Source organism: Leucoraja erinacea, chromosome 31 (genome assembly GCF_028641065.1).
Source record: "Leucoraja erinacea ecotype New England chromosome 31, Leri_hhj_1, whole genome shotgun sequence".
NCBI classification, from domain to species: Eukaryota; Metazoa; Chordata; class Chondrichthyes; order Rajiformes; family Rajidae; genus Leucoraja; species Leucoraja erinaceus.
In genome coordinates this window covers 20172552-20200261 of record NC_073407.1, presented here as the reverse complement: position 1 = coordinate 20200261, position 27710 = coordinate 20172552, and the positions used below count along the sequence as shown (strand labels likewise).

At 40.3% G+C, this 27710-nt stretch overlaps 1 protein-coding gene across 3 annotated transcripts in view; it reads right to left on the bottom strand.

The window, feature by feature from the left end:
* Positions 1–186: 186 nt before the first annotated feature.
* Positions 187–27710, bottom strand: part of tbc1d13 (TBC1 domain family, member 13) — a 29192-nt gene continuing 1668 nt past the window's right edge. Inside the window, exons 3-13 of one of the 3 annotated variants that reach the window (XM_055660224.1) lie at positions 27364–27404; positions 22540–22601; positions 20456–20555; positions 19400–19482; positions 19053–19212; positions 18348–18549; positions 16396–16559; positions 15069–15229; positions 13418–13475; positions 9550–9651; positions 187–6275 (exon numbers count right to left, since the gene is read on the bottom strand). In XM_055660224.1, the coding sequence (XP_055516199.1) occupies positions 6210–6275; positions 9550–9651; positions 13418–13475; positions 15069–15229; positions 16396–16559; positions 18348–18549; positions 19053–19212; positions 19400–19482; positions 20456–20555; positions 22540–22601; positions 27364–27404 (1199 nt within the window). In that variant the 3' untranslated portion in view covers positions 187–6209. The remainder of the gene's footprint in view (positions 6276–9549; positions 9652–13417; positions 13476–15068; positions 15230–16395; positions 16560–18347; positions 18550–19052; positions 19213–19399; positions 19483–20455; positions 20556–22539; positions 22602–27363; positions 27405–27710) is intronic. The other 2 variants (XM_055660225.1, XM_055660226.1) reach the window with 2 other exon arrangements.

Sequence of the window (27710 nt, the reverse complement as noted above, 5' to 3'; positions counted from 1 at the left end):
GAAGCAATGACGTAGTTTTCATGGAGCATCTTCAGACATGGAAAGGGCAGTAGGTTTATTAATAGAATTCTACAGCTTGATGCCTAGAAAGATAAAGCTTGGCTGAAAAATGGCAGTGTTGAGAATTGAAGATGGACAAATACCTGGAACTAATGATGCACAAAGATTACTTCAAACAACCAAAATAATATGGATATATTTTTTAATTATTTTTTCAAAACAACAATATACATTGTGCATTTTGAACAAAATACGCTAACAATTTTATTTCAATTCTAAAATTCACAGACATTAAGCGCAATTTGTAAAAATTTTTTTTTTTTTTTTTAAATACAAGTGCACATCGTTTTGGGAAAACATTACTAACAGTCATTGGAATATCACACTAAGTAAACCTTCATTGAAACCAAAAACACAATTAAGAGCTTATGTGGAAGAAGCTCAAATGAAATGCCCCTTCCTCCAAAACCGTCATTGGGTGCTAGACACTAATGGCTTGTTTGACTTATTTATTTTAAGAATTGGAGGCATTTAGATAATGAACCCTGTTTAAGTTTACAGTGACCATTGGACAGGTGACACACAGGGATGGAGGAGGATGTGGGGAGATACTAATCCAAGGTCGTAATCAACAGAAAAAAACATAATCCCTTTATATACCATTGTCTTATAATTCCTCAGTAAAATAACATTTGTGCTGTCGTAGTAAATAAACTTCCTTTCTTTGTTGCATTTCTGATGCGCTGAATTGATTGATTTGATTTTTTTGACCTGTGCAAAATGCAGCAAATTATAAACTTGCCACTCAACAAATGGCTATTTTCTGCATGAAATAAAAGTTTACATTATTAATGACACAAAAATAATTTACTAGCTTTTACAATGCAACATATTCCAGTTTCTATATATCATACACTGGCAATTGTCATTTATTCCTTCCTGCACTGTAATTTAGTTTGTTTCATTGCTGCCTTCGTCAATTCCCAAATAATTTAATGAAAACACATAAGCCATTTATTCCCGCATTTATGCTTTTGATGGCACATGCAAATGTTTAAGTAGAGAAACACAAACGTATCAATGGTTTTCTCCTATATAGGATTCCGTGACTGTCATTGTAAATAATCAGCAGTTGTGGGTGGAGCATTATTAGCTTCAGAGAATAATTCTATATATAGTGGTTGTTTAACATGCTTCAATCCCAGATTAATCACAAATGTTCAACATTTTCGATTATGACAAATCTTGGGAGGTGAATGCAATTGGTATCACTTAACTCAAAATTAAAGTTCTCTCTGGCGTATGGCAAGCTTGCTGTTGGAAAATTACCTGCCATCTTGTCTTTTTCCTTCCCTCTATACCACCATGCAAACAAAGGCCATTTTCTGTTCTGAGAGCACAGATTCATATTAATGAACTTAATATGTTGGACTTAGCAATTTCATATCTGAGCAGGCAGAAATGCAGCACCCTTGCTGTTGGATCACAGTTCCACAAGCTTGGGATCAGGTGGACCATCAACCATCTACTAATGAGTTGCATCTTAATCTAGCTGCAGATGAACCCTGGAAGCAGTTGGAAGCTTACCCAAGCTTCCTTCCCACACCTAGAAACTGCATCCACCAGCACCACAGCATCCATGACATTGACCACAGCCTCTCAGCAGCAATGAAGTGCAAGTGTCAAAGTAAAAGCTTTAAATCGGTTTTCCAACTCAATGTCTAATTCCCAATATCTCCACTCACCCCATTAGCACTATTGGGCTTTGCTCACAGATGGGATAAATTGCAGAGCTCCTGTACATTAATCCCCAACCCTGAAAACCAAACCTGTTGTAACTTGTAACGCAACATAAAAATAATATTCACAGTTTGACAGATAGATAGTTACTACATTTAGGTGAAACTACTCATTGAAACAGTTTTTGGTCTCTCATTAGTGTCAACATGCCCTGATAGCTGTGGCATCAGCACAATAAACCATAACCGTTCTTTTGATATCTAATTATAAATGAACATAATTCTAACCATATTAAACTTGTTTCAAGCAACTCTTAAATCACACCGCACAAATGCAGAAACAAGTCTTTCTGTTGCCACTTATTTTAACTCCTTTGTTCCAACACTGACCACCGCCTCTCCCATAACACACAAAGAGACGGCATTGAGTGTGACACAAATGCGTGAATGAGTGAAAAACAGACACTGAGACTGTACATGAAAGACAATTTATGTTCTCTCATTTAAGGGGAGAAACCAACATCTACAGACTGCAAGCTTGTACGTGGAAATAAGTACAGTATATGAGAAATAGAATACCAATGAACAGAAAGCAGTCAGAGCGTATACAAGATAGACATTTTGTTGGGTTTCATGAAAGGTAAGACAGGGAGTGGCAGATACAATGTAATAGAAAGCACTTGCATGCACATCGGGTGCTTGAGGAATAATGCAAGACAGATATGCAGAAAATGCAACATGCACAACATGCATAGAAACCGGGATCGCTACTGCAGCTGTGGGGCAGTCAGTTTTCTCCATATGCCCACCTGATCCAAATTCATCTTGCAGTGCTGGTAATCTTTCCTTTACCGGAGTTGAGTATATTATAGTTTTGCCAGAGATTAGAGAAATAATGAGTACATGACAACCTTGTGAAACTAAACTCCATTCACCAGAATAAGATTTTTTTTTAATTTTAATTTTTTTTTTTTAAAAAGCTTTTTACTATTTATTGTATTTGAAACAAGAAAAACTGTTTCGAACACAATACTGCACCATTAGCCAGGCGGTCAATAGAAGACGGGATTACATAAGTAAGGTAGACATGGACACCTGCATTCACATGTGGGGAAATATCAGTGGGAGAGAGATGTCAAAGGGGTTAAGATTGCAGCAGACAATGACTAGGCTAATATGAGATTCAAGATGTACTTGTTGATATATTTATAAAATTTGAAAAATAATCAGGATTAAATTGGAATTTTCCCTTGATGAGAAGGTGCAAGGGAAAGTCTGGTCCACCATGATATAAAACTGCAGTCTCAAAACGGCCTCCTCTGGACAGTTTGAGACCCAATAGTCCAACTACGACAGCCTCGGCAACCTTCAATCAACGTTTTCAATGGTTTGTCCCAACGAAAGGTGAACAAACCGTGAGGATGATATCGCAAAATTCCCTTGGTGTGGTGCAGAACAAAGGGGACGACCATTAAATTGACGCCATTGTTAGCCATAATGTCACGAAACAAAGTGTGGTGGATATCAAACACACTTGATATTTCAAGACCAAGTTTATATAGTAAAGTAAAAAAAAAAAGCAGATGGACAGCTAAGTTACAACCTGACCACAATTCTACTGAGTGGCAAAAAAAACAGATGGGAGTGACTAAATTATTTCTTCAAATTCATAGGATTTATGAAGGATTGGAAAGGATTATATTATTACGTGCTGTGAATCTGAAGGATATTTTAAGATTAATTGGAGGAAATTTAACAAGATTTAAATAGAGTCCATACCCCTATGAGATTCTCCCAGCATCATTTGAAAATAAATGTTTTAATACTGTCAGGTGTAGTTAGTTTGCACACTGTGATACATTGATGTCATGCATGCACCACAGAGGAGCTTCTGGCATGTTGACAAACAAGGGCTCTCGTTCCCATCGAAAAAACAACACAAGACCTCTCTTCGTACAGAATAAAACAAGGCAGTCAGACAAAGATCGAATGGGAAAAGGAACAAGGCAAAGCAGGGCTTCAAAACATTAGAATACTCTCCATATCTTAACATCACATCACACTAACAAACCTGCAGATGTACATGTCAAAGGAAGTGAGCTGTATGAAAACTTCACTGAGCATTTACAGCAGAAAGTTCACTGTTATATATTTTGATAGCAGGCAGCTGAATGCTCAGTTTCTTCCATCCATTTATATGTTTTTAAAGTTGCCAGCTCCTTTTGCTTACCCAACACTGAAAGTGTTCAGTTGGTCTTGCAATTTCCTCTGTGCTGCCTATTCCATTCAAATTTTTATTTTAAACTGTGAAGAACGCTGAGATGGGAGCAGAGTACGGGCAAAATACAAGATCAACTGGCGTAGTAACAGCAGTAATTGCATTAAATGGCCCTAGGTGGGTGGAAGGGGCAACTCCAGGTCCTTAACCCTAGGTCCACAGCAAGAACATCAAGAGTTATGGTGTCTGATCAGTGAAGTAGTGATGTCTGGTAAAGATTGTGGGTCCTGTCACAGTCACATATAGTTTGCGCCAATTATCAAAATACAAACCACATTACATACGCTGGAGACTAACTGAACTACGGGTTGATTTTAAATTCATGCAAACATTGAAAAGTAGAATGATGATATTTTCTGGATCTATACATTCGTCACACAATAATTCATGCAGCCTTCACACTTCATTATGGTGTGTAATTGTCCTCCAAGAACTATCAAGATTTTTAGAAAGACCAATTGTAGGAATTAAATGCTGCAAGTTTAGTCCAGCCCATTTCTAAGCTAATATTATTTTATATGGGCTATGATATATTTTCAATAAGGTCAGGGTAAATCCAAAGTCACAGGCAAATCTAATAGCGGATTAAAACGTGGTTAAAGTCAGAAATCGAAATGGGAATTTTCCCATGATGTTTTACAAGATCTAACAGATCTGGTATCATTTCAGCAATAGTCATTTTTGTTAGGTGAAGCTTTCTTTTAAATAGAAATGTCAGGATGATTTAGTATTAAGTAACAAATAGGTAAGAAATTAAAGAAATATAACTTTAGGAAAATCAATATTAGCTGTAAACCTGACATTTGCACTTAAAAGATTAAACTTGATAACTTCAGATTGGTATTTTTTACAAACTGCTTTTGTATGCTTTGGATCTTGGCTGAAATCTTTTGTATAACTATAACTATTAAAATTTAAATTGAACCGTGAACTGTGTTTGAAGCAAAAGTAACCGAGGGTTAATGGTGGAAATTTAAGAGAAATGATTTCACTTTGGACAATGTTTCGCAAAGCTCCTTATGTTTAACCCCTTCCACTGCTCTCGCCAAGAGTTACACTCAAAATATCACAAAAAAATATTTTGTAGCTTCAACATGGGAAATTGGAGGGTAGTATAAATCTTATGTAACTCTGGTGATATGACCACGGATTCATATGATATGTAGCAAATCTGAGTGCTTAGTGTGAGTTACCAGCAGCTGAAATGTCAAGGAACAAAACATTTTGCATTTTGTCCAAATCAGCAGCAATTAACAGATCTTACTCTGGGAGGCAATCAGTGAAAGTCTATACTATCATTCAAATGCTGCTCACAACTGTGAAAGAAGAACTTAGACAATATTACCTTGTAGGATGTGGTGGAAATATTAACTACCACAGGCAGTGGCTTAGACCTGTAAAATATTGCTTTGATGCCTGGAAAAGTTTTGGTCAAACACCACCTGGTCCCTCAAAACATGACAAAACTTTCATTTCTTGCGGGCGTATTCCTGTTAGTACCGGAAACATGGTAAAGCTTATTGTACGTTTCAAAATTCATGACAGCGAGGAGTTTACAGTTTGCATTTTAAAGCAACATTAGATTAAGTGTTTCTGGTGTGGGTTGGGCAGTTCCATTTGAAGTGCTTGACTCAGTAACTGATCTTTCACCCGCTGACCAATCTCTCATGAATCAAGCTCTCCATCACAGCAATAAAGACAGCAAGCATCTAGCATCGACTCAATGTTATGAGAATTGTGCTTTTGCTTCCTTTAGTTCTGTGATAAGGGATGGTTTATAATCTTCAACCATATTCCTTCATGAAAGGACATTAACCTTCATTTGGTGTGCCTATGAATGAACAAAGACCATACCTAGCACCATTGATTCACAGCGGAGAGAGAAAGATCAAGAATCTCTCAGGATTTTTTACCCATGGGTTCGGGGAGGGAAAAGACAAGAGGAGAAGAGAGTGGGGAGGGGTTGGTGGGGAGGGATTGGTGGGTGGTGACATAAATGGGATGAGATGAGAAAAATCACAAGATTTGCAAAGTACAGAGTAAAAGACCTCTTTCGCCACACACTGCATAGCAGTGTGGAGAAGTTATCTCAGAAGGCACTACAGAGGTGGGTTTGATCACCTTCACACCAAATATTTGCTGTATGTGTGTATCTGGCAGTTTTTGGAATATTGAACAGAGCTGCAACGTTGCTATGCAGAATCCTGTAGTTCTTTTGCTTTCTTCAGGATCAGGTCAACATCGGAAATTGGATAATCCTGGTCAGCAGTGTGAGGGGAGGGGTGGGGGAGGAGACAAAATATATACCAATTAAACATTTGAACACTTTCACGGTCAGAATATTACATAGGCCATGTTTGTAGCTTTAAAAAGAATATAGTATTTTTAAACATAGAAGACACAGTAGTCAATTTACACAAAGCAAAGTTCCATACATTGAGATAACAACTGTATAATTTGTTTTGTTTTTAATCAGTGAAGGTTAAGCAATAGATATTGGCTATCAAATTTGAGGCATATTGATGCTCCTGCAACTTCTACCGTCATTTGAGGTGTAAGAAATGCACCTGCTTTAACATCCCCCGTGTGGCCTTTCTAACAATACAACATTCCCTCAAAACTGTACTGCGAGTGTCAGTCTGGATTATAATATTTGGGAGTAGGACAAGAATAAACACACCTAATTCAGAGGCAAAGAATGTTTGCAAAAGAGCCACAATCTACATCTAATGACAGCTCACAAATCCTTAGAGACTAATTGCTGTGGTCCCCTGGAAATGGAGTCCACAAGAATCACATAAACTATTTTGAGTCAAAACCCGGACATGAATTCAACACTAGCATTCCAATCATTGAATATATGGGTCGCGGTTTCACACCCTGCTGAACTTTCAGATATTTACACTCAAACTCTGAACAGATGAAAACTAGGTCTTTATAGCCCACATGGTGCTCTGGATAATATGAATAAGTTGCTATGGTTACATTCTACGAGATGGGGCTGAGCCAACTCAACTTTGTCTCAGCAGCCATACAATTTGTAACAATTTCATAAAATTCTTACAGCACAGGGCGTCAATTAACTTTACATGTTTGTGCGAGCTCTAAATGGGATGCAATTAGCCTCCCTCCCACGTTCCATCCACATGGCCATGTGACTTCTTTTTTCCATTATGTATACTTAATACCTAATGGAAGTTATTACTGAACCTACTTTCACTATACTTGTCAGACAATGCACTCTAGATCATAACTTACTATAATAAAGAAATCAGAGCCTCCGGATTTTGGATGAAAGGTACCAGAGTTTAAAAGTATAGCTAAAGATGGCTTTTCACAAGTGTTTAATCAAACAAAATGTAATGTAGTCACAAGGATGGGAGGCCAAAGCTTGATTAGTTTCACAGGAAAAAAAAGCAAGTGGTGGAAATACTCAGCAAGGCAGGCTGCATCTTTAAAAGACCACGGACAAAAATGGAAAAGAGAGATTTTAGGGGATTGGGGGGGGAAAGAATCTTGGGTTTGGAGGAAAGATTTCTGGCCATCAATGAAAGAAAAAGGTTATGCACAAAAAAAAATCAAATTGGATTAGTGCAGCAACCTCAGTGGGTTTTGGGCAAGAAGAGTTGCCGAGATAGGAATTGGAAGTCAGTACTGACTTCAACTGTGGCAACTGTCTAGCAAGGAATCACATGTTTGCCAACTCCAAGCAAGTATTCTTCAGTCCTCACATTTGGCCTCCAGAGAAAGAGCTTTATTATACCATAGTCAGGGAGATCCTCCTTAGACTATGATCCTCTTGGAGAGTACATTGGAAGATCAAGAAACTCTGCGAACATTGCATGCCAACAGATTGTTGATCCGAATGAGCCAGAAATGTCTGCAGTACATCAGCCAATAAAATCCTGTCAAAAATCTCAACCTCCAGATTCAGATTGTTCCAACACTCTCCTGATGAGGCTCATCTCCACACAAAGTTCAACCAGAAAGTGCGTCTGAATTGGCATCATGTTACACTCACCTATACCATCCTTGCTGATCTACAATAAATCCAAGTATCCCATCACCTCCAAAATGAAATTCTCACTGTTCAAATTCCTCCACGCTATGTGCACACCCCCTCCACCCCACACCAATTTTGTAATCCCGTTCAATCCCCATCCTATTTCCTGAAGTGCAGAGACCTTGGGCACAGATACACTGGTGAACTATAGTCTGCTAACTTCGGCAAGGTATCCCTTCTTATCCACTGCACCGTGGGTATCTTCACAGAAAACATAGAAACTTTAAAACATAAAATAAGACTATATGATCCATCTTGTCAATGGTCAAAAAAGAACTGCTCAACCCACTCCCACTTTCTAAGTGGGTTAGTAACCCCATGGGGAACAGAAATAAATATACAGTTGAAAGGAGAATGGAGAGATTTTTGAGGATTGGCAAAATAATCTGGCGCAGTCCAGAGGTCATGAAAAATGTGATAGAAGTGAAAGACTTTTCTTCAGAAGTTGCCTGATCTGTTGCCTTTCCAGTTTATTTGTGCTTTTATTTCAGATTCCCAGCATCCATAGTACAGAAACATAGAAAATAGGTGCAGGAGTAGGCCAATCGGCCCTTCGAGCCATTCAATATGATCATGGCTGATCATCCAACTCAGTATCCTGTACCTGCCTTCTCTCCATACCCCCTGATACCTTTAGCCACAAGGACCACATCTAACTCCCTCTTAAATATAGCCAATGAACTGGCCTCAACTACCTTCTGTGACAGAGAATTCCACAGATTCACCACTCTCCGTGTGAAAAATGGTTTTCTCATCTCGGTCCTAAAAGATTTCCCCCTTATCCTTAAACTGTGACCCCTTGTTCTGGACTTCCCCAACATCGGGAACAATCTTCCTGCATCTAGCCTGTCCAACCCCTTAAGAATTTTGTAAGTTTCTATAAGATCCCCCCTCAATCTTCTAAATTCTAGCGAGAACAAGTCAAGTCTACCCAGTCTTTCTTCATATGAAAGTCCTGACATCCCAGGAATCAGTCTGGTGAACCTTCTTTGTACTCCCTCTATGGCAAGAATGTCTTTCCTCGGATTAGGAGACCAAAACTGTACGCAATACTCCAGGTGTGGTCTCACCAAGACCCTGTACAACTACAGTAGAACCTTCCTGCTCCTATACTCAAATCCTTTTGCTATGAATGCTAACATACCATTTGCTTTCTTCACTGCCTGCTGCACCTGCATGCCTACTTTCAATGACTGGTGTACCATGACACCCAGGTCTTGTTGCATCTCCCCTTTTCCTAATCGGCCACCATTCAGATAATAGTCTATAGTCATGCCGATTTTAGTTTAGTGATTTGCCTATTAAAGTTTTGTTATTAATGCCTGTGCTCAAATGGAATAGACATTATTGGACTACAACTCTGAGAGACAAAACTTTCTAGCTTGTGTCAAATCAAACTACAAACTGACTGTGATCAGCCCAGCCTTGGCCTTTATTTTTGTTAAAATTATAGATTTTCTAGTACTCACCAAAAACTGGGCCTTTGGGACAGAGAAATCCCCCACCCGATCTTTGGAGATGGGACCCAAAGGCAGTTCCCAGCGTGCTGCTTTTCGAAAGGAACCCACTGTCTGATAAGAGGAACTCACTTATCAAGTTTGAAAAAAGGAAGCATCTTACTCATGAGAACTGAGGTGACAAGTTAAACATTTAGAAATAGTATATATAGTATTAATACAAACATATGTTTAGACAAACACAACCAGACGGTGAAAGGTACTGTCTGACACACACAAGCAAAGTAAAGCAAATATACATGGGCAGAAAGCGGGATAAGAAGGTTATTTTACAGATGTAGGTAATGGCAGACAAAGCACAGAAGGCAATCACTGCACTTGCAGATAAACAATAGCCAGATATTTATGGCCAACATCTGCATGAACGCACGCACTCGCACATAGGGAAGGACTGAGGCAGATAAACACAGTCATAAACACCGAGATGGACAGACACATTCAGATCAGCTGAGATGAGCACAGACACTCCAGTGTGAAGTATATACATTACAAATGTTCAGAAATTAAAAGCTCAGGTTTTGTAAAAATTCCTTGCAATATCATTAGAGGAATGAATTAGAGAATTTAGGAAGGTCAAGTTAAATATGCCTGAGGACAGCCGCTCACTAAGTGATTAGTTTTGCTTTTAGCGTGTTGAACCAACTCCAAAGTCTACTGCAGTTCCAAAGCAGAAGTCGCCATCCTAAGGCAGCAAAGAGATCCGAAATATCAAAGTAAGAATAGTGCATTTGAAGCAATGAAGACACAGAAAATGAAGAAAAATATCCTTATACCCAGATTTGGATTGATGAATATTGATTCCCCTTTTAAGTGAGAATTTGTTGCAGAACTTGATGCACAGTCATTGCAATGCAAACGCAGATATAATTTGGCCATTTTCTATGGTGCAGTTCTGAAACGAAATGACTTTTGATTAAAAGCATTTCAACTTTTCAAAAGACTGAAACAAGCAACGTCCTCACTAATTGTATCCCCGTGCCATTACATGGATCATTTTTTATTCTAAAGCAAGATTGCATGGCAGCGGAGACAGTTCTCTGGTGACCAGGGAGGACAATAGGCAAAATAATACGAGGAAACTATTCTAGGCACATGGTCCGTCCACTAGCTGACAGTGCATTATTCTGCACGTTGAAGGATTTCATTTTATCAAATTATGTTACCACGTTATATCTACATATGATATCTGAGCAAACTCCACCACACAAGACCAAAATTATTTTAAGTGAAGTACTTCAATTTACCACACTGCTTTGCACAGGGTTAAACAGAATTCAATATACAAATGTCCAGAATTTCAGCTCAGGGTTGATTAGATATTCACTTTGTCTTCAAATTAACTATAAACCCAATGTTTTCTCTTGCCTCCATCTAATTTCTTGCTCCATTTTCAATTCCATTAGAGCTAAATATATTAGTTCAACTTTATTATTGAAACCTCTGTAAACAACAACTAAAATGTTCAGCACCATTTCCATCAAATTAGTCCATTTTCAATACCAAGTTCCACTCCGGATCAAATACTGTCCCACTCTGGATATATACTGTCCATGGGTTCTTCACTATTGTGTTACAGTCCTGAACCCTTCTGCTGTGGAAGTACTATTGCCAAACAAATCCCTGCCAATATTTCTAGATCATACAGCTCCTTGGGCCTGCTCCACCTTTCCTATTCTATCTCAATAACTCTCAATTCCATTAGTCCGTTGTTCCAGCCTTGAATATATTAAATGACTGAACACTGGTTGGAGAATTCCAAATATTCCTACCTGTGTGTGGAAATTCTTTATTTTAGTTCTGGATGATCATCTTCCTATCCTAGCCCTTTATTAAAAAAATATTCTTAGTACTCTCACTATGTTAATGTTGCCAAGAATTTTGCGCATTTCAATGAAACCTCATCTTCTTCTAAAAACAGGGAGAGAAGTCTATTCTACTTTCTCTTGATAAGAAAACCCTCGCATCCCAGGAATAAATGGTGTGTAAACCTCCCTCCATTCTACTTCCTTTCAGAATGTCTTTCCAATAAGTGTTTATCTATCTTTCCTGAAAAGGCATCTGGAATATTTTCATCAACAATCCCAAGCAGTTGTGTGTTCCTCATTCTTATGGTTTCATATGATTTATTAGTGACCATTGCCTGAAATGTCTCAATGCTAATAAGAAAACAAAAATCCTCACACCAACCAGTTCTGAAGCTTCTTCCACCTGCCAGATTGCTACAATAACTATGTGTCCTTAATGTTTCCAAATTGAAGCGTTACCAAATAAGACTTTGCACTAATACATCTATTACAACAGAAGATCAAAAGTTTGATCAGACATAACCTTGCAAAGAGCAACTTAGAGGAAGAAAGAAATAAAAATGGATAGGGTTTAGAGGGTTTATACCATACCAGGCATGGGTAACTGGGTCAAATTTGGATGGGGTTTCTTGGTTACCATGGGCGAGTTGGCCAAAGAATCTGCTTCCATGCTGTATGACTCCAAGTGGCCATCTTTAGAAATGTGTTACAGGAAGCAAGGGCCTTGGCACCTACAGCGACATCTGTCAATATTCGGAGCTATCAATATCACAGACACTCATGAGACAACCACTGAAGACACTCGTGTTCCTTGCAGGGGGGGTTGGATGAGGGACAGGGCGCTGGAAAAGTGGAGGAGAATACAGAAAGCGGGAGGCTTGAGGTTTGAAAACAAAGATGACAGCATTGAAAGCGAGAACTGCATTATTGCTTAACACACCCACAGGATAAGATCATGCAAGTTGAGATATGGACAGCAGAGTTTCGGAGTCTAGAGCGAAAGAGGCAGGAAGATGAGAAAAAAAGTGGAATTCCTCATTTAAAGAGGCAATAAGAGTGGAATTCCTTCAGGGCTTCCTTTGTCTTCTGTGTGTTTGCAGAATTGACCCCCAGCCTCTGAAAAGTGACCTTGCTTTTTGTGTCCTCCGATACGAGAGGCTGGTTATTTTAGATATTACAAGCCATAGTCAATTGTACAATGCTGTTGGATCTCGTACGACAGCACTATTTATGTTCATTGCAGTTGCTTGCACCTTGGAGTGAAAGATATCTCCAAAGCACAGCAGTGTGAGGACTGGGGTGAGGGAGATGGTAAAGAAGGCTGGGCAGCACCAGGAGAGCCATCCCCAAAAGTGCGACCATACAAGCTACAAACAAAAGGGTCCAGCAAAGGGAGGCACTAAGCTAGCACAAGACATAACAGAAAACAAATATTTATCATTATTATTTAATAGTTCCTGTACATCTTGTACAGCTTACCCCAAAGCAACGGGCTAGACATTAAATGGTACAATAAGTAGTGCTATTTGATTGTGCTGGAATGGTTAATGTCCTTTGTAGAATAGCAGACTAATCTTTTCGACCAAGTGCTATCATTGATGCCCTTAAATAAGATGGTGCAGAAATCACACTCTCATCAGTCCCTGATAATGGATGTCAGAGCTCAAGCTATGTTCAAGCACCCAGAAGGATACTCATTTTAATGAAAATTCAACGATGTACATTCAAAACACCTTTCCATGTTAACAGGACCGACCCCACCTCTCCCCAATTAATTCATAAAAATTATTATGGCATGGATGGAGCATTCACATCAGAGGCCAGAGTATGATAAAAGTGTAGAGATACCTAAACAACACTTCTGCCCTCCTGGATTGTTAATCAGTCTAAGCTCTTCAAAAGTTACAAGATGAACAGCTAAAGTGGTAGGAATCTTATTTTGTTTCTTCAGTAATAACCTAGACAATCTTATAATGCAATTTCATGATTTGATTATATTTTGAACATTTCCTCACCTGTAGCAATCTCATGTTTATTGTGAAGTCTCCAACCAGCAACTGATCCCGAATTAAACTGCGAGAAGCACAACAGTTTTCACTAACATGCAATAATTAAGTTTAAAAAAAATCTTGATATAGGTGCCCTTTCACAGTCTGTGAGACAAAAATATCATGATAATGTCTGAAGTTATTTAAATCTGCTCAAATAAATTTATTTAATTGTATTCCAGCATCAACTTTAAAATAAACAATTTGTAAATTTTAACCGGTTTTAAATCAGCCGTACAAGCGAGTAAGTTTTAACCTTGCTTGGTTGGCGAGGCAATTTGCACTTGCAACTTGCTGAATCCCGCTTTTTTTTTGCAAGAAATCGTGTAGTTTTAGTACTCCAGGATTGCACTTAATTACAATCTATCCAACTTGACAATGAGGTACGACAGGAATGTATATTCTATTTCAAATACGTCCATATTTGACATGGCACCCTGCACTCTTTCAATTTTACCAAAGGAAATGTATTCAATACATTTATTTGATTTGCAGGTTCCCTGATCGCACTTCGATTTATTTTTTGTTTCTCATTCATAATAGCAATTAAAAATGCACATTTCTTTCACAACTTCAGAACATCACAAATATTTTACACTCAATAAAGAATTGGTCACTTAACAATGTAGGAAACATGAAGATTAATTTGAACAAAACTCGATTTCATGAATAGAAATAAGATAATGACCACGTAAATTGTTCCGGTCCATATTGGCTGAAAGATAAATAATGCCCAGGATAAGCGGAAAATAAACCGTGCTCTTGAAACAATGCTATAAGGATAGGTGGGGTTCAGTGCCCCCAAGAGAAAGGTCATTCTAACAGTTATGGCATTTCCCCTGTACTGAATTGGTGCATAAACCTAAAGGTGGACTCAAAAACTGAAATGCTCAGCACCATTTACATCAAAGCAGTCCATTTTCAATACCAAGTTCCACTACAGATCATATTGATGGTACCCACATCCGATGCATGAATTGAGCTTCAGAAATACTTAAAAAAGGTAAATTCTCAAAGATCTATGTATGGACCAAGAGTAATGGGACAAATTAGATAGAACTTTCAAAGAACTGGCTGAGGAACAAGGGGTGAAAGATGCTGACAGCTGCCCTTAAAAATAAAACATTTGTGAAAAAGTATCAGCCATGTACAAATTAGTTAAATGGATTACTCTAATGCTCTGATAACCTGTTGGAACACAGAACAGTACAGCACACATCAGGCTCATTGGCCCACAATGTCCACGTTGAACATGAGGCCAAGTTAACTTAATCTCTTTTGTCCACACATGATCCAAATCCCTCCATTTCCCTGCATATCCATGTGCCTATCCAAAAGCCTCTTAATTGCCAATATCATGTCTGCCTCCACCACTACTTCTGGCAGCGTGTTTGGGCACACAATACTTTGTGCAAAAACTTTTTCCGACCACCTCTGGTTCCTACCACAACAAGCTACATGAAGCAGCTTACAAATAAACAGACCAGGCAATTTCAATGAACCCGGCTGTCAGACAGCCTTGGCTAGCCTCACATTAAAAACACATTGAAAAGAAAGCATCTTTGAAATAGCACAACAGCTCTCACACATCAGAAAAACGATGGATTTTGCAACTTACATCAACATGGCACAGCAGACGAGGATGAGGAAATCGAATCTGTCGACATCAGAAAAGAGGGAATCCCATATTCGGATAACGTCAGGAAGAAGGAACTCCTGGGACAGCAGCAGTGTGAGCCAGCGAAAGGCAAAAAATTGTGGCTTGATATTCTGTTCTTGCTGGAATGTAAACAGGTCAAGCAATGGCCTGAATTACATAAAAGCTATTGCATAGTATTTAAAGTGCAAATACAGGCCATTACATTTCCACGGCATTAATGCTCCCTCAAGGCTTCCTTCCACGCAGCTAACAGTGTCATCGGTAAGATCTTCTGCCACTTTGTGTATTTGTCAAGCTTCCCTTTAATTACATTTGTGCCAATTATCTCACCTGCCAATCATTACAATATTCCTTCAGCATAATCAATATTAACACAAGATATTGAAAGATATGTCATCTTAACAGTTTGTCATTTCCCCTGTACTGAATTGGTGCATAAACCTAAAGATGGGTTCAGGCTTGTAGAATCCAACACAAAAACTGGGTCATTGATGGAACTCACATTCGATGCATGAATTGAGTTTAAGAAATACCTGGAAAAGTATACCAAGGACAGTTATCAAATACAAGTTTTACGTCCGATTCAAACTATCTAGTACTAACTATGAGCTTGGTAAACTAAGGTGTTTTAAGGAGTGGGCAATTGATTTAAGGAGAGAATTCCAGGGCTTTGGCTTAGATGGCTGAATGCAAGTCTGCCAATGGTCGAGTGAAATAAATGAGAAATGTGCCCAGAATAGTGTAGAAATCTCTGGAAGTGAGAAGGTAGAATTGGTGGGTTGGAAGAGTTTATAGAGGAACAAGACTATCAAAGAGTTTGATCACAAAGATTAAAATCAAGGCCTCGTCAGTTCAATTGCTCTTGTCAGTGAGCAAAAGGTTGAATGGATTTGAAACATTGTTCAATCTTATTCATCTCAACACACCTTTCATACAATTATTTAATACAATTACTTAGTACAATTAGTGGGTGGCACAGTGGTAGAGTTGCTGCCTTGCAGCACCAGAAACCCAGATCAGATCCTGACTACAGGTGCTCTTTGTATGGAGTTAGTACATTCTCCCCGTGACCTGCGCAGGTTTTCACCGAGATCTCTGGTATACTCCCACACTCCAATGACGTACAGATTTGTGTTTAATTGGCTTGGTATAATTGTAAATTGTCCCTAATGTGTGTAGCATAGTATAAATGCGCGGGGATCGCTGGTCAGAGCGAACTCTGTGGGCCGACAGGGCATTACCGCGCTGTATCTCTATAACTAAAATCTAAAACATCACTTCATACCAATTTAAGATACAGATCCATGTCTTTCTCCTTCAGTGTAGAATAAACGTTCTCCATTTTGTATGTGATCCCGCACTGCGAGTCATCTAGGCTCTTGATGAAATTGTCCCTGATTTCTGACATCAGGTTTGTGAAGCAAAAAAATGTGTCTGCTTCTGCGTGTTCTGTATAATTCACGGGGGAAACAAGAAAAAGTGTAAAATATACAGAATTCCTTTTCCCCCCCCCAAATTTCTATCTGGAAAGAAAAATACTAACATAGAAATCATTTGTGATTTATGTTATGGCCTTAACATTGCAAAATGTACTGGTGAGTTTTAACAGTCAGAATCTAACATCTATTAAATAGGAAGGCAAATGGCCAAATATTTAGTCTGTTTTCAGGAGTATTTTAAGGGAGATAGAACGGCAGAGAAATTTGGGATGATAATGTCATAGCTTAAGGTTGTTGTAGAGCTGGAAGATATTACATAAGACTGGAATCTCTGGGTGGTGGTAGAGGGGCAGTGTGGGGGGCAAGCAACTTGGGAATAGAGAATAAAAATCCTAAAGCTGAAGTGTTTCATGAATTGTATGTATTCTTCAAAATAAACAGCAAGGAGATGGAAAACCCTTCATCATTTGATGGCACCTGCAGCCACACAGACTAAGAATGACTACCTTTGACTGAAAGTCAGTGTTGAGTTACGAAGTTATGGGTACTCCAATTGTCACCAGGCCTCCTGTCCCCAGGATAAATGAAAAAAACCACTAATGCCTCTTGAACTGATAAATGTCCAATGACCCCAGATTGGAAGTACGTATGATCAGGAAGGACAAGGTCTGGTTCAGTTACAAAGCATTATTTGGATAAGTAGATTACAAATACACATTGTCAAACTTTGGAATTATTTTTTTAATCAATAGCCATAATTCTAAACTGTCTTACAGTAATAATAATAATAATAATAATAATAATAATAATAATAATATGGATTGCATTACTATTTGGGATTGCTGATGAAAATATTTCAGATGTCCTTTCAGGGAAAGATGGATAAACATTTAATGGATAAATTAATGGTAGGACATACTGAAAGAAAGTTATACAGAAACCCCCCATTTATTTCTGGGATGAGAGGGCTTTCTTATCAGGAGAAAGTAGAAGCGGCTTACCTTCCATGTTTACGAATGAGGGAGTTAGATGTGGCCCTTGTGGCTAAGGGGATCAGGGAGTATGGAGAGAAGGCAGGTACGGGATACTGAGTTGGATGATCAGCCATGATCATATTGAATGGCGGTGCAGGCTCGAAGGGCCGAATGGCCTACTCCTGCACCTAATTTCTATGTTTCTATGTTTCTAAGATAAATGAAAAGTGATCTCAGAAATACACAAAATGTTTGGCAACTCTAACAGAGTGAGTACTAAGAGTATTTTTTAATAGAGAATGAGGAAAAGCAGATGATAGTCCAGAACTGAGAAAGAATTTCTACACAGTGCGTTGGGAATTTTTGGAATTCTCTACTACCAATGGGCTGTGAAATGCTTAGTCACAATATATTCAAGGCTGGGATAATAGAGACTTAGATACTGATGGAATCGAGTGTTATTGAGAAAGAATAGAAAAAGTGGATCTGACATAAGTGAATCAGGCTCAAGGAGTTGTATGAATACTGGTATTTGTATTTGTATCCCCTACAAAGATTGCAATATGCGAGTTGGTTTAAAGGACATCTTTCTGTGACATAAATTCGATATAGTCAAGAATGACCCCTTCCAATTGTTGCCCCATCCAACAAAGGTGATAGAAAATGGTTGAATACCACTTAAGGAATGGGATTTGAGGGAGCGCATGAGGTCAGAATTATATCTCATTCATTAATCTTGTATTGTTGATATTATAATATAATATTATATATAATTCATTAATCTTGTTTCTAGTATTTCAACAACAGAACTTTTAGAGCCTCACCTTTCCACTCAGTGTTAGGATCTGTAGCAAAGGTATAGTAAACTGGACCCACAATCTCATTCATGCCCTGCACATAAGCGATTCCTGGGTTCAGCTTGGCATAAATGAAGAGGATCCTCTCGACCACCTCCCAGTGAGCTTCACAGCCATTGGGGAGCACTTCATATTCATTGGCCGAGGTTGTTTTGCGAGGGGAGCAAACCTAATGAAAGAGAGAGAAAAGTGAAGGATGCAACTGGAAAGCAAAGCTGGTTAACATTGAACGTAAAACAGCACAGGAATAGACCCTCCGACCCGTGATGTCCTTGCCGAACATGATGCCATGTCAAACTAATCTCTTCTGTCTGCATGTGATCCATATCCCTCCATCCTCTGAATATGCTTATCTAAAGCCTCTAAAATATCACCATCATATCTGTGAGCATTTTATCATCGCAATGTACAGGATAGATTAATTTAAATTCATTGACTGGTAGTTAAAGACAACGCCCTTAAAACACAATGGTACAATTTAATGCAGAAAGACAAAACTTTAGTTAATGAGACAAGTTATCAACAAAGATTACGAATCTTTTTGATTGACCACTGAGGGGAAAATGCCAACAAGATTAACCCGAGCAAGAATTAGACGATACAAATGCAAGTCCTTGCCAGACTGAATCGGTTATTAAAGGTCTAAGAAAGATGCCGCTGTGCAGAACTTACATTTGTAACGCCGCTCCGATTATGTGCAACTGTCTGGGATTTCAAAGTGGTTTGCTCGACCCGCCTGCGAAGTGTTTCAAACTCATTTTGGGGATCCATAATCAGAAGGCATGGATAGTCAGTGGGCCGCTGGAAAAATGCCATGTCTGGATACAGTCGCCTGGAAGAGAGAAATTAGGTGAAGTGCATTAGAAAGAGTTTAAAAAGCAGAAATGTGTCACTTCAGTTTAAAATACAAAAAGTCATTTTCTAATCACCCCCCGCTTATCACTATAAATGCTTTCATCTCCTGATTATCCCAATGAAACCAAATATGCCTTTTCAGTATAGAGTCTTTCATTTCTTACCGGACATCTTTGTCAATCTGCAGGAGAACCTCGTTGTCTTTGAAGTAAGTGTTCCATCGACTATCAGGGTTAGGATTCAAGGGCTGTTCAGAAAAGAAATAAAGAAATGGGATAAGAACAAAGGTAGACACAAAATGCTGGAGTAATTCAGCAAGACAGGCAATACCTCTGGAGAGAAGGAATAAGTGACTTTTCGGGTCGAGACCCTTCTTCAGACTGAAGTCTGAATCAGTCTGAAGAAGTGTCTCGACCCGAAAAGTCACCTATTCCTTCTCTCCAGAGATGCTGCCTGTCCCATTGAGTTACTCCAGCATTTTGTGTCTATCTTCGATTTAAACTAGCATCTGCAGTTATTTCTTACACATTTAGGATAAGAATAATTTCTGTTGCAATATGTAAAAGGAAACCTTACTGGAAATGGAACCATATTCTTTAGAAGCAAAATTATATTTGTTGGCAAGGACAACACAGCAACCTTTGTCATTATAAAACACACCAAGACCCTTCATTCAAAAGATTACCGAACAAAATTTAACTCTAAACTACATTGGAATGTAGTAGAACAGATGATCAACAACTTGGCCACAGACTGGTTTAAAAGTAAATCTAACAAGGGCAGAGAGCAATTTAGAGAAGAAATTCTAGAACATTAGGCACACGGTGGAGCAAGAAAAAAAAAAAAAAAAAAAAGGGGGGGGGGGGGGGGGGGGGGAGAGCCCAGGATTGAAAATGTTTGATGTTACAGAGCAGGAGGGAAGTCACAGAACCATTTGAAAGCAAATATAAGCATGGAAACAGGCCATTTGGCCCACCAAGTCTACACCAACTATCGATCATCCGTGCACACTTGTTCTATGCTACCCAGACACAAGGGCCAATTAACCTACAAACTCACATGTCTTTGGGATGTGGGAGGAAACCAGATTTCCCAGAGGAAACCTGTTTACACAGCACCAGAGGTCACCACCAAACAAGATGATATAATAGTCAACATCTGAAATTAATTGACCATTGCAAGTTCTTTCCCTTCAAGAAAGAAAGCAGATTGAGACTCACGTGGTCTTCCAATGTAACATCCTCCCGGAAGATGCCCAGATTTGCCTTGGCAATGCCAGGCTGAATAATCATCTCCTTCAAAAACTGTGCATAAATTTCCCTGCAAATGAATACACCACATGGGGTCAGATCAAACACAGATCGATTTACAGGGCCAAACAAAATGCATCCTTATGCTTTCAAAATTCATCCTGATGACTGCCCTGCTTAAATCTTTCCTCCCATTGCAGACAGGCATTTAAAATGCTGTACCGAATATTATTTTTTCTAAAATGCTATGAAAGACCAAATTTATTTTCTGCCAGCACAAATGTGTGTCTCGTTAAGATAACAAATGATGACACACAATGAAGGCAGTTTAATTAAAGTTTTTGGCTGCAGTACTGAAATGTTTCAGCATTTTACTACTACATTGTTTTCACAAGGTACAAAAAACAAAATACCAGCTCTTTAAAATATTATAAATACAGCATTAAGTCAATCTAAAATAACTAAACTAGAAAAATCGGCCCACAGATACTTAATGGTAGTCATCTAAAATAGATCATAGAATTATCCAGCACACAAGGAAACAAGATCCTTCCACTGATACCATTGACAAAGTTAATGGGCATTGCTTCTGGGTTTTTGAGTTGTGCAACACAAGCTTGATAAAACGTTTGTACAAAGAAACACCTTTGTATACAAATGAGTAAGGCTTCATGCAATGTCCTCAGGGCACTATGAACAAAGATACCGGATCCGATTGAGTGCGTGTCAGCCATTTGACAACACATGACATAACGAGAATGCTCAAACAAGTACCAGGGTGCAGCATGACTGGTGATGAGAAAAGGGACTGTCCTACTAAAGCGACTTGTCAGCGACTGTCTTCCACCTTCAAGCTCGGAGGGCGCTCGCCTGAAAAACCTCCAGCTGGATCTAGCGTCAGCGATGAAACCGCGAGCTGGATCGACAGAGAACACAAACATGCACAAACACAAACCCACACACGAACGAACACACATACACACAAACAAACGAACACACACACGAACGAACAAACACACACACATCGCAAAGGCAGGGGCCAGGGAAAGTGGGGGAGTGCTGTCTGAAATTCACACCCACGATGAACAGGAAGGTAAAACGGATGCAACAGTGTATGGTAAGTCCTTTGGAGCTTGTGGGGGGGGGGGGGGGGGGGGGGGGGGAAAATGGGGGAGAGGGGGATAGAAGAGGAGAGGGGGATAGAAGGGGAGAGGGGGGATAGAAGGGAGAGGGGGGGAGAAGGGGAGAGGGGGGGGGATATATAGAAGGGGAGGGGGGGGGGGGGGGGGAGGGGAGGGGTAGAAGGGGAGGGGAGAGGGTAGAAAAGGAGTGGAGACACTTTTAAGAAGCCAGAAAACATTTAATAAAGTTTAGCGGGCATTTAACATCACTGGTAGCTTTTCTTTGGTTTTGAAACCTCCAATGAGCCAATTAAAATGCCCGGTCAGAATAGGAGATGGCCTACGGCTACCTCAGCTGCCTAGTGGCCCCACTCCACTGCATTATGAGTTCAAAAGAATCATGCCGACCAATTTTCACTGCTGAAAATTTTTCCTCGACCAAACTGATGCCGCGAGTCCATGGGGCAGTGTAAAGAACAGGGAAAATAAGCAGAATAAGTGGTGAAAAAGGCCTGTGTACAAACATAACATTATTTCCTCTGGCTTTTTTTTTTCAGATTCTGTATAAATGACATTGTGGGAATTGATGTCAAAGTGGCAATAGGTTTTAAACCTTTCTCTCTCCCCCTCTTCCCCGAAAATACAAAATGACATCTCATTGCTCGACGACTACATCCCTGTTTTTTACATGCATCAAGCCTTCCCTTCACAAATATCTTCACCAAATTACAGGATTTCTCTTACAATTCCAAGAAGAGAGGTCTCTGCTAAGCACTGAGAAAAATGCAGCTCTGCACTAACATGAAAAAAATTCTGAAAATGTACAGAAGGTTAGTCTAGATCTTCAATCCAAAATGTTAACTTGGTTTCTCTTTATTTTAGTTTTCTAGCACCTGATGGATGTTTTTTTAATTTTTGTATGCAATTCTTCACCTTTGTTTCTTCAAGGAAGAGTTCCACTGAGCCTGTTCTAGGGGGAGGTAATTGAGGAGAATCTGAGAGGAGACAAAAATAAAATCATGGATTAAGAAACAGCTGGCAAACCAGGAAAGAGTGATTTTTTTTTACACACCATTTAGAGCACAGAAATAGATCGTGTAATCCTTTGATCCGTGGCACTACCTCACATAACCATCAATATTCCTTTTTATTTCTTACCCTCGTATGTATTCATTCAACTTACTTATATTATTCACCGAGTCCTGCAATTTTACCACTATATAATGCCAGACTGATTTATGGACCTTTATGGGTGTATTACCCAAGCCACATAATAGAAAAGATATTAAGTAGTATGATCAAAACCTTGGTCGTAAAGGTTTTAGGGATATACTAGACCAAGTACGGACCCATTTGGTCCCCTTCCCCCAACGCAATATTCCACCACTCAGCCATAGCCCCCAACTGCACAGCTGACGTTTTTAAAGGTTAAAGAGGCAGAAATTTGTAAATTATAAGATCAATGTGAACACATCTCACTTCAGTCCCCTGTTCCCCTCCACCATTGTCCTCCCTCTCCCCACCAACCCTCCCCTGCTTCCTCCCCTCACCCCCTCCCCTCTCTACCCCCTCCCCTCCTCCATTACCTCGCCATCCCTCTCCCTACCCCCTATCCTCCTCCATTCCCCTTCCTCCCCCAAGCACTCCTTCCCCATCCACTTGGCACCCTCCCTCTTCTTTCCCCTCCCCTTTTCCCCTATCCTCAGTCACTCCCTCCCTCCATAACCCCTCTCCCTTCCCTACTCCCTCCTCACCCTCCATACCCCCTCCTCCCCCACTCTCCCTCCTCACCTCCACCACTTTCCCCTCCCTCTCCCTCAATCCCCCCAGACTCCCTCCTCACCTCCCCAGGATCCCAATGAAACCACCGCCGGCGTAGGCGATTAAGTTGTATTTGAGGCGGGGGCTGTCGGGGGAGGGGGGAGTGGACGGGCCGAGCAGTTGGTGACACCATAGCTGTTAACTGCCAGTGCAGATGGAAGAATTTTTTCTCAAAGATAGATTTTGTAAAGTTAAAAATGTGAATAACATAAAATATAACATCATTCTGAACAAAACTTTGATACACCACACCACAGGACAATGGTGAGTAAGGTGGTCCACAATTGTACCGCTATCATGTACTGTTTTGGCGTAATTCAGGGCATGACGGACACACACACACACACAGACATCCACACAGACAAGATGAGAGTTTTAGTAATGTACTAGACTAAGTGGGACCCGTTGGGTCCTATGTTCACACGGGAGGGCTGGTCCCTCGACGCAATATTTCACCTTCCACCAATTCCAATATTAGTGGCCACTGGGGGGGGGGCTTTCTGGAGCGCTGGTATGGGTGGTTGTTGGCTGCAGGGACTACTGGTCTCCAGAGGGCTAGTATGGACATTGTGGGCCAAATGGATTCTTGGGGTGGCAGCTCTGTCCCTCAAGCCTGATGTGCTGGCAGCTCACTCACGGCTGGTGGGCTGGCAGTTGACTCACGGCTATTCCTTGAAATTCCATTTCAAGCAGAGTGCAAGGCCACCAAATTCAAATCCATTTTCCTACCATTTCAAGCAGGGTGCAAGGCCACCAAATCCAAGTGCAGTTTCTTACCTCTTCAAGCAGGGTGCAAGGCCACCGAATTCAAATGCAGTTTCATACCATTTCATGCAGGGTGCAAGGTCACCACATTCAAATGCAGTTTCATACTATTTCAAGCAGGGTGAAACCACCATAAAACCACACAAAACACCACACTCACAGTTCAGTAGACATTCGGTGTGTTCAGTTGATTCACAACTCAGACAGTCATGACCTCTCCCTCCCCCATCATGCAGAGACTGAGCCACACCCACACTTCCGGGTTTTATAATCCCTCCCCCTCCCACCACAAAAGGTGTGGCCTTCATGGCGTGATTGACAGTAGAGAGATTCTCAACATTTTTTAAACACCATTAACACTTTTGTTTTTCATTGACGGAAAGAATCCTCTGCACCTGATGAGCAGAGGGGGACTGAGTAAGATGGCCAAAATTCACAGCCATAAGTGGTAGCGTTTTATCCAAATCGATATAGTGCAAACAGGAAGTTGTCAAATTTAGACAAACAACCATTTGCAGACAGTGCCTTTTCACTTCAACCCAAACCCCCCAAACAACCATTTACAGGCAGTGCCTTTTTAGTTCAACCCAAACCCCCCAAACAACCATTTGCAGGCAGTGCCTTTTTACTTCAACCCAAACCCCCCAAACAACCATTTGCACGCAGTGCCTTTTTACTTCAAACCAACCATATTTTCATTTTCAAACCACATTAAGGGCACTCACAGTTGAGTAGACATGTGTTCAGTGTTATTCAGGGCTCAGAGAGACGTGACCCTCTGGCTTCCTCCATCTTGCAGAGACTGAGTGAGGCACACCACTTCCTCGTTTTATAGTCGCTCCCCCTCCCTCCAGCAGGGGCAGCAGAGAGAATGACAAATTAAAAAAAAACTTTAATATCACTGATTTTTCATCAATAGGAAAAATCCTCTGGTCCAGGAAGGCAGAGGGGCGGGGGGGCTCTAAGCGAGGTGGCCAAAAATCACGGACGTAGGTGGCGGCGTTCTCTAGGAAATCACAGCACGGTGGGCCAAAACCGGTCAAGATCAGACTTTTAGTAATATACTAGACCAAGTGCAGACCCGTTGGGTCTGCTCCCCCAACGCAGCCTTCCCCTACCCGTAGCCCCCACGGGAGACGTGGTCCTCTAACTCAAGGGGCTCAGGAATCAGCAGTGCGGCTGTTTTTAAATGGCGTCTTTGAGGCGAGATGCGGGCGCCAGCAGCCGTTATGGTCGCTGGCCAGCAGGAGGCGACAAAATTAGTGAGTGGGGGGGGAAGAAGGATTTGATTTAAAATGTGTACATAAACACGACGAAATGTAATGAGGAGTGGATACTTGGAATGTAAAGTGAAATCTCTACCGAAATGGAAAAAATCAGGGCTGCTTCTATGGGTGAGAAGGCAGTTTATTTTAGAAATATTGGGGGGGGGAGAAGGATTTGATGAAAAAAGTGTGAATAAACACGATGAAATGTAATAAGGAGTGGATACTTAGAAAGAAAAGTGAAATCTCTACCGAAATGGAAAAGATCTCGGCGATTGTGCGTCTGGATTCGGCGTGGCAAGGAATCAAAGGAAGAAAGGCAGCCGGCAGCCGTACATGTAAATGGATCCATTCCGATTGGACATCTGCGAGCATTGGGCATTCCGATTGGACATCTGCGAGTATTGGGCATTGTGACATCACACGATGGAACGAATCAAAAGGCAGAAAGGCAGCTGGACGGCAGCCGGTCGGATGGCACGAGAGTTTTATATATTAATAGATAGATAGATACTAGACCAAGTGGGACCCGTTGGGTCCCTGTCATAACTCAGTGTACTGTGACTTTAAAAAATGCATTTGCACCTGCTATGGCTAGAAGGACTCGGTGTACTTGGATAGCAACAATGTTGCGAGCAGGGCTACAATCCCATTGTGACGACATAGATGTAAGCACAGGGAAGAATTTTTTCTCAAATTGTCGTTTTGTAAATCTAAAAATGTTAGTGCTTGTGAAATATAACATCAATCTGATCGAAACTTAGCAAACCACCACAGGACAATTGAGTAAGATGGTGCAAAAGTTTTAGCGCTATCGAGTACCATTTTGGCGTCGTCCAGGATCACAATTACAGATCACGCTCACACATAGAAACAAACAAGATGAGAGATTTTGTTAAATAAATGAGACCAACTGGGTCCCGTTGGGACCCTGCCACACGGGAGGCCTGGTCCCCCAAAGCAATATTCCACCACTCACCTACAGCCCCCACGGGAGGCCTTGCCCCCAACGCAACCCGTTCACCAACGCAATATTCCAACACTCACCCATAGCCCACAACTGTGCAGGGGCTGCTTCGAGGACTTTAAAAAAAGAAATCAATTTCCCCCTTCCCTTCCTGTTCAGGTAAAAACTTGCTGGAAGGACTGACTGTTCCTCAACTTTGTATGCAACTTTGTTGTAAGCTGGCCCAGCAAGAATTTGGATCCTAATAGCTGTTAAATTCTTAAACTTGAATTTCTAAAGTTAAAAATTATGAATAGCTTGTGAAATAAACCATCTATCCGAACAAAATTGTATACGAAGGACCACGGGACAAAGATCAGTAGTGGTGCAAAGATCTTAGGGCTACCTTCTACCGTTTTGGCTTAAGTCCCAGATCACATACGTGCACATAGATAGAAACAAGACGAGACATCCATCTATCCATGCAGATACAGATTATCCAATCATCTTCAAATACGCTTCTATACAAAACCCTTTTAAAAATGTATAATTTTGCATTAATGTTGTAATTTAAATATATATATTTCAGCAGGCACACAGACCTAGACTTACTGGTGAGAGCATTTTCTAATCTATAAGGTGGATTCTGACAGACCAATTCCCTTGAAGAATCAGTTTCACATTCCCCTTTCATGACACCACCACAGAATTCCCAAACTTCCTATATGTTGTTGGAATCTACAGCAATGACATTTTTTGGACAGTGCTGTGAGCAAACTTGAAAACAAAAATTGAAAGAAAATTGTTTTATTTCTCTGAACACCTTTGTTTGCCGGCTAATAAAAATGTGGGAAATAACAAAAGACCAGGCACAGCAAATGGGCACAGGAGGCCAGGTGATAAAAATGAAAGGAAATCTTCCAATGCTGGCAACCCTAATGATCTCAAATGAAAACTTACCTTCCAGCAAAGCGAACGCAGTCCTCCTTCAAATGGAATTCCTGTGAGAAGCAGGTAAAAAGCTCAGACTTGGTTAAAGACCGTTGTGAAATATAAAAGAGAAAAGGTACATCACACGCACAATTACAGAGTCGTACAGAGATAGAGTATGGAAATCGGCCCTTCTACCCACCTAGTCAATGCCAACCATCAACCATTTATTTACACTAAACCTACATTAATCCCTTTAAAAAAAATATTGTCCTCACATTCTCATCAACATCCCATAGATTCTACCACTCAGCCACACACCAGGATACAATCTAAACGGATACTGAATAATGCACTAGAATAACAAAGTGGGACAT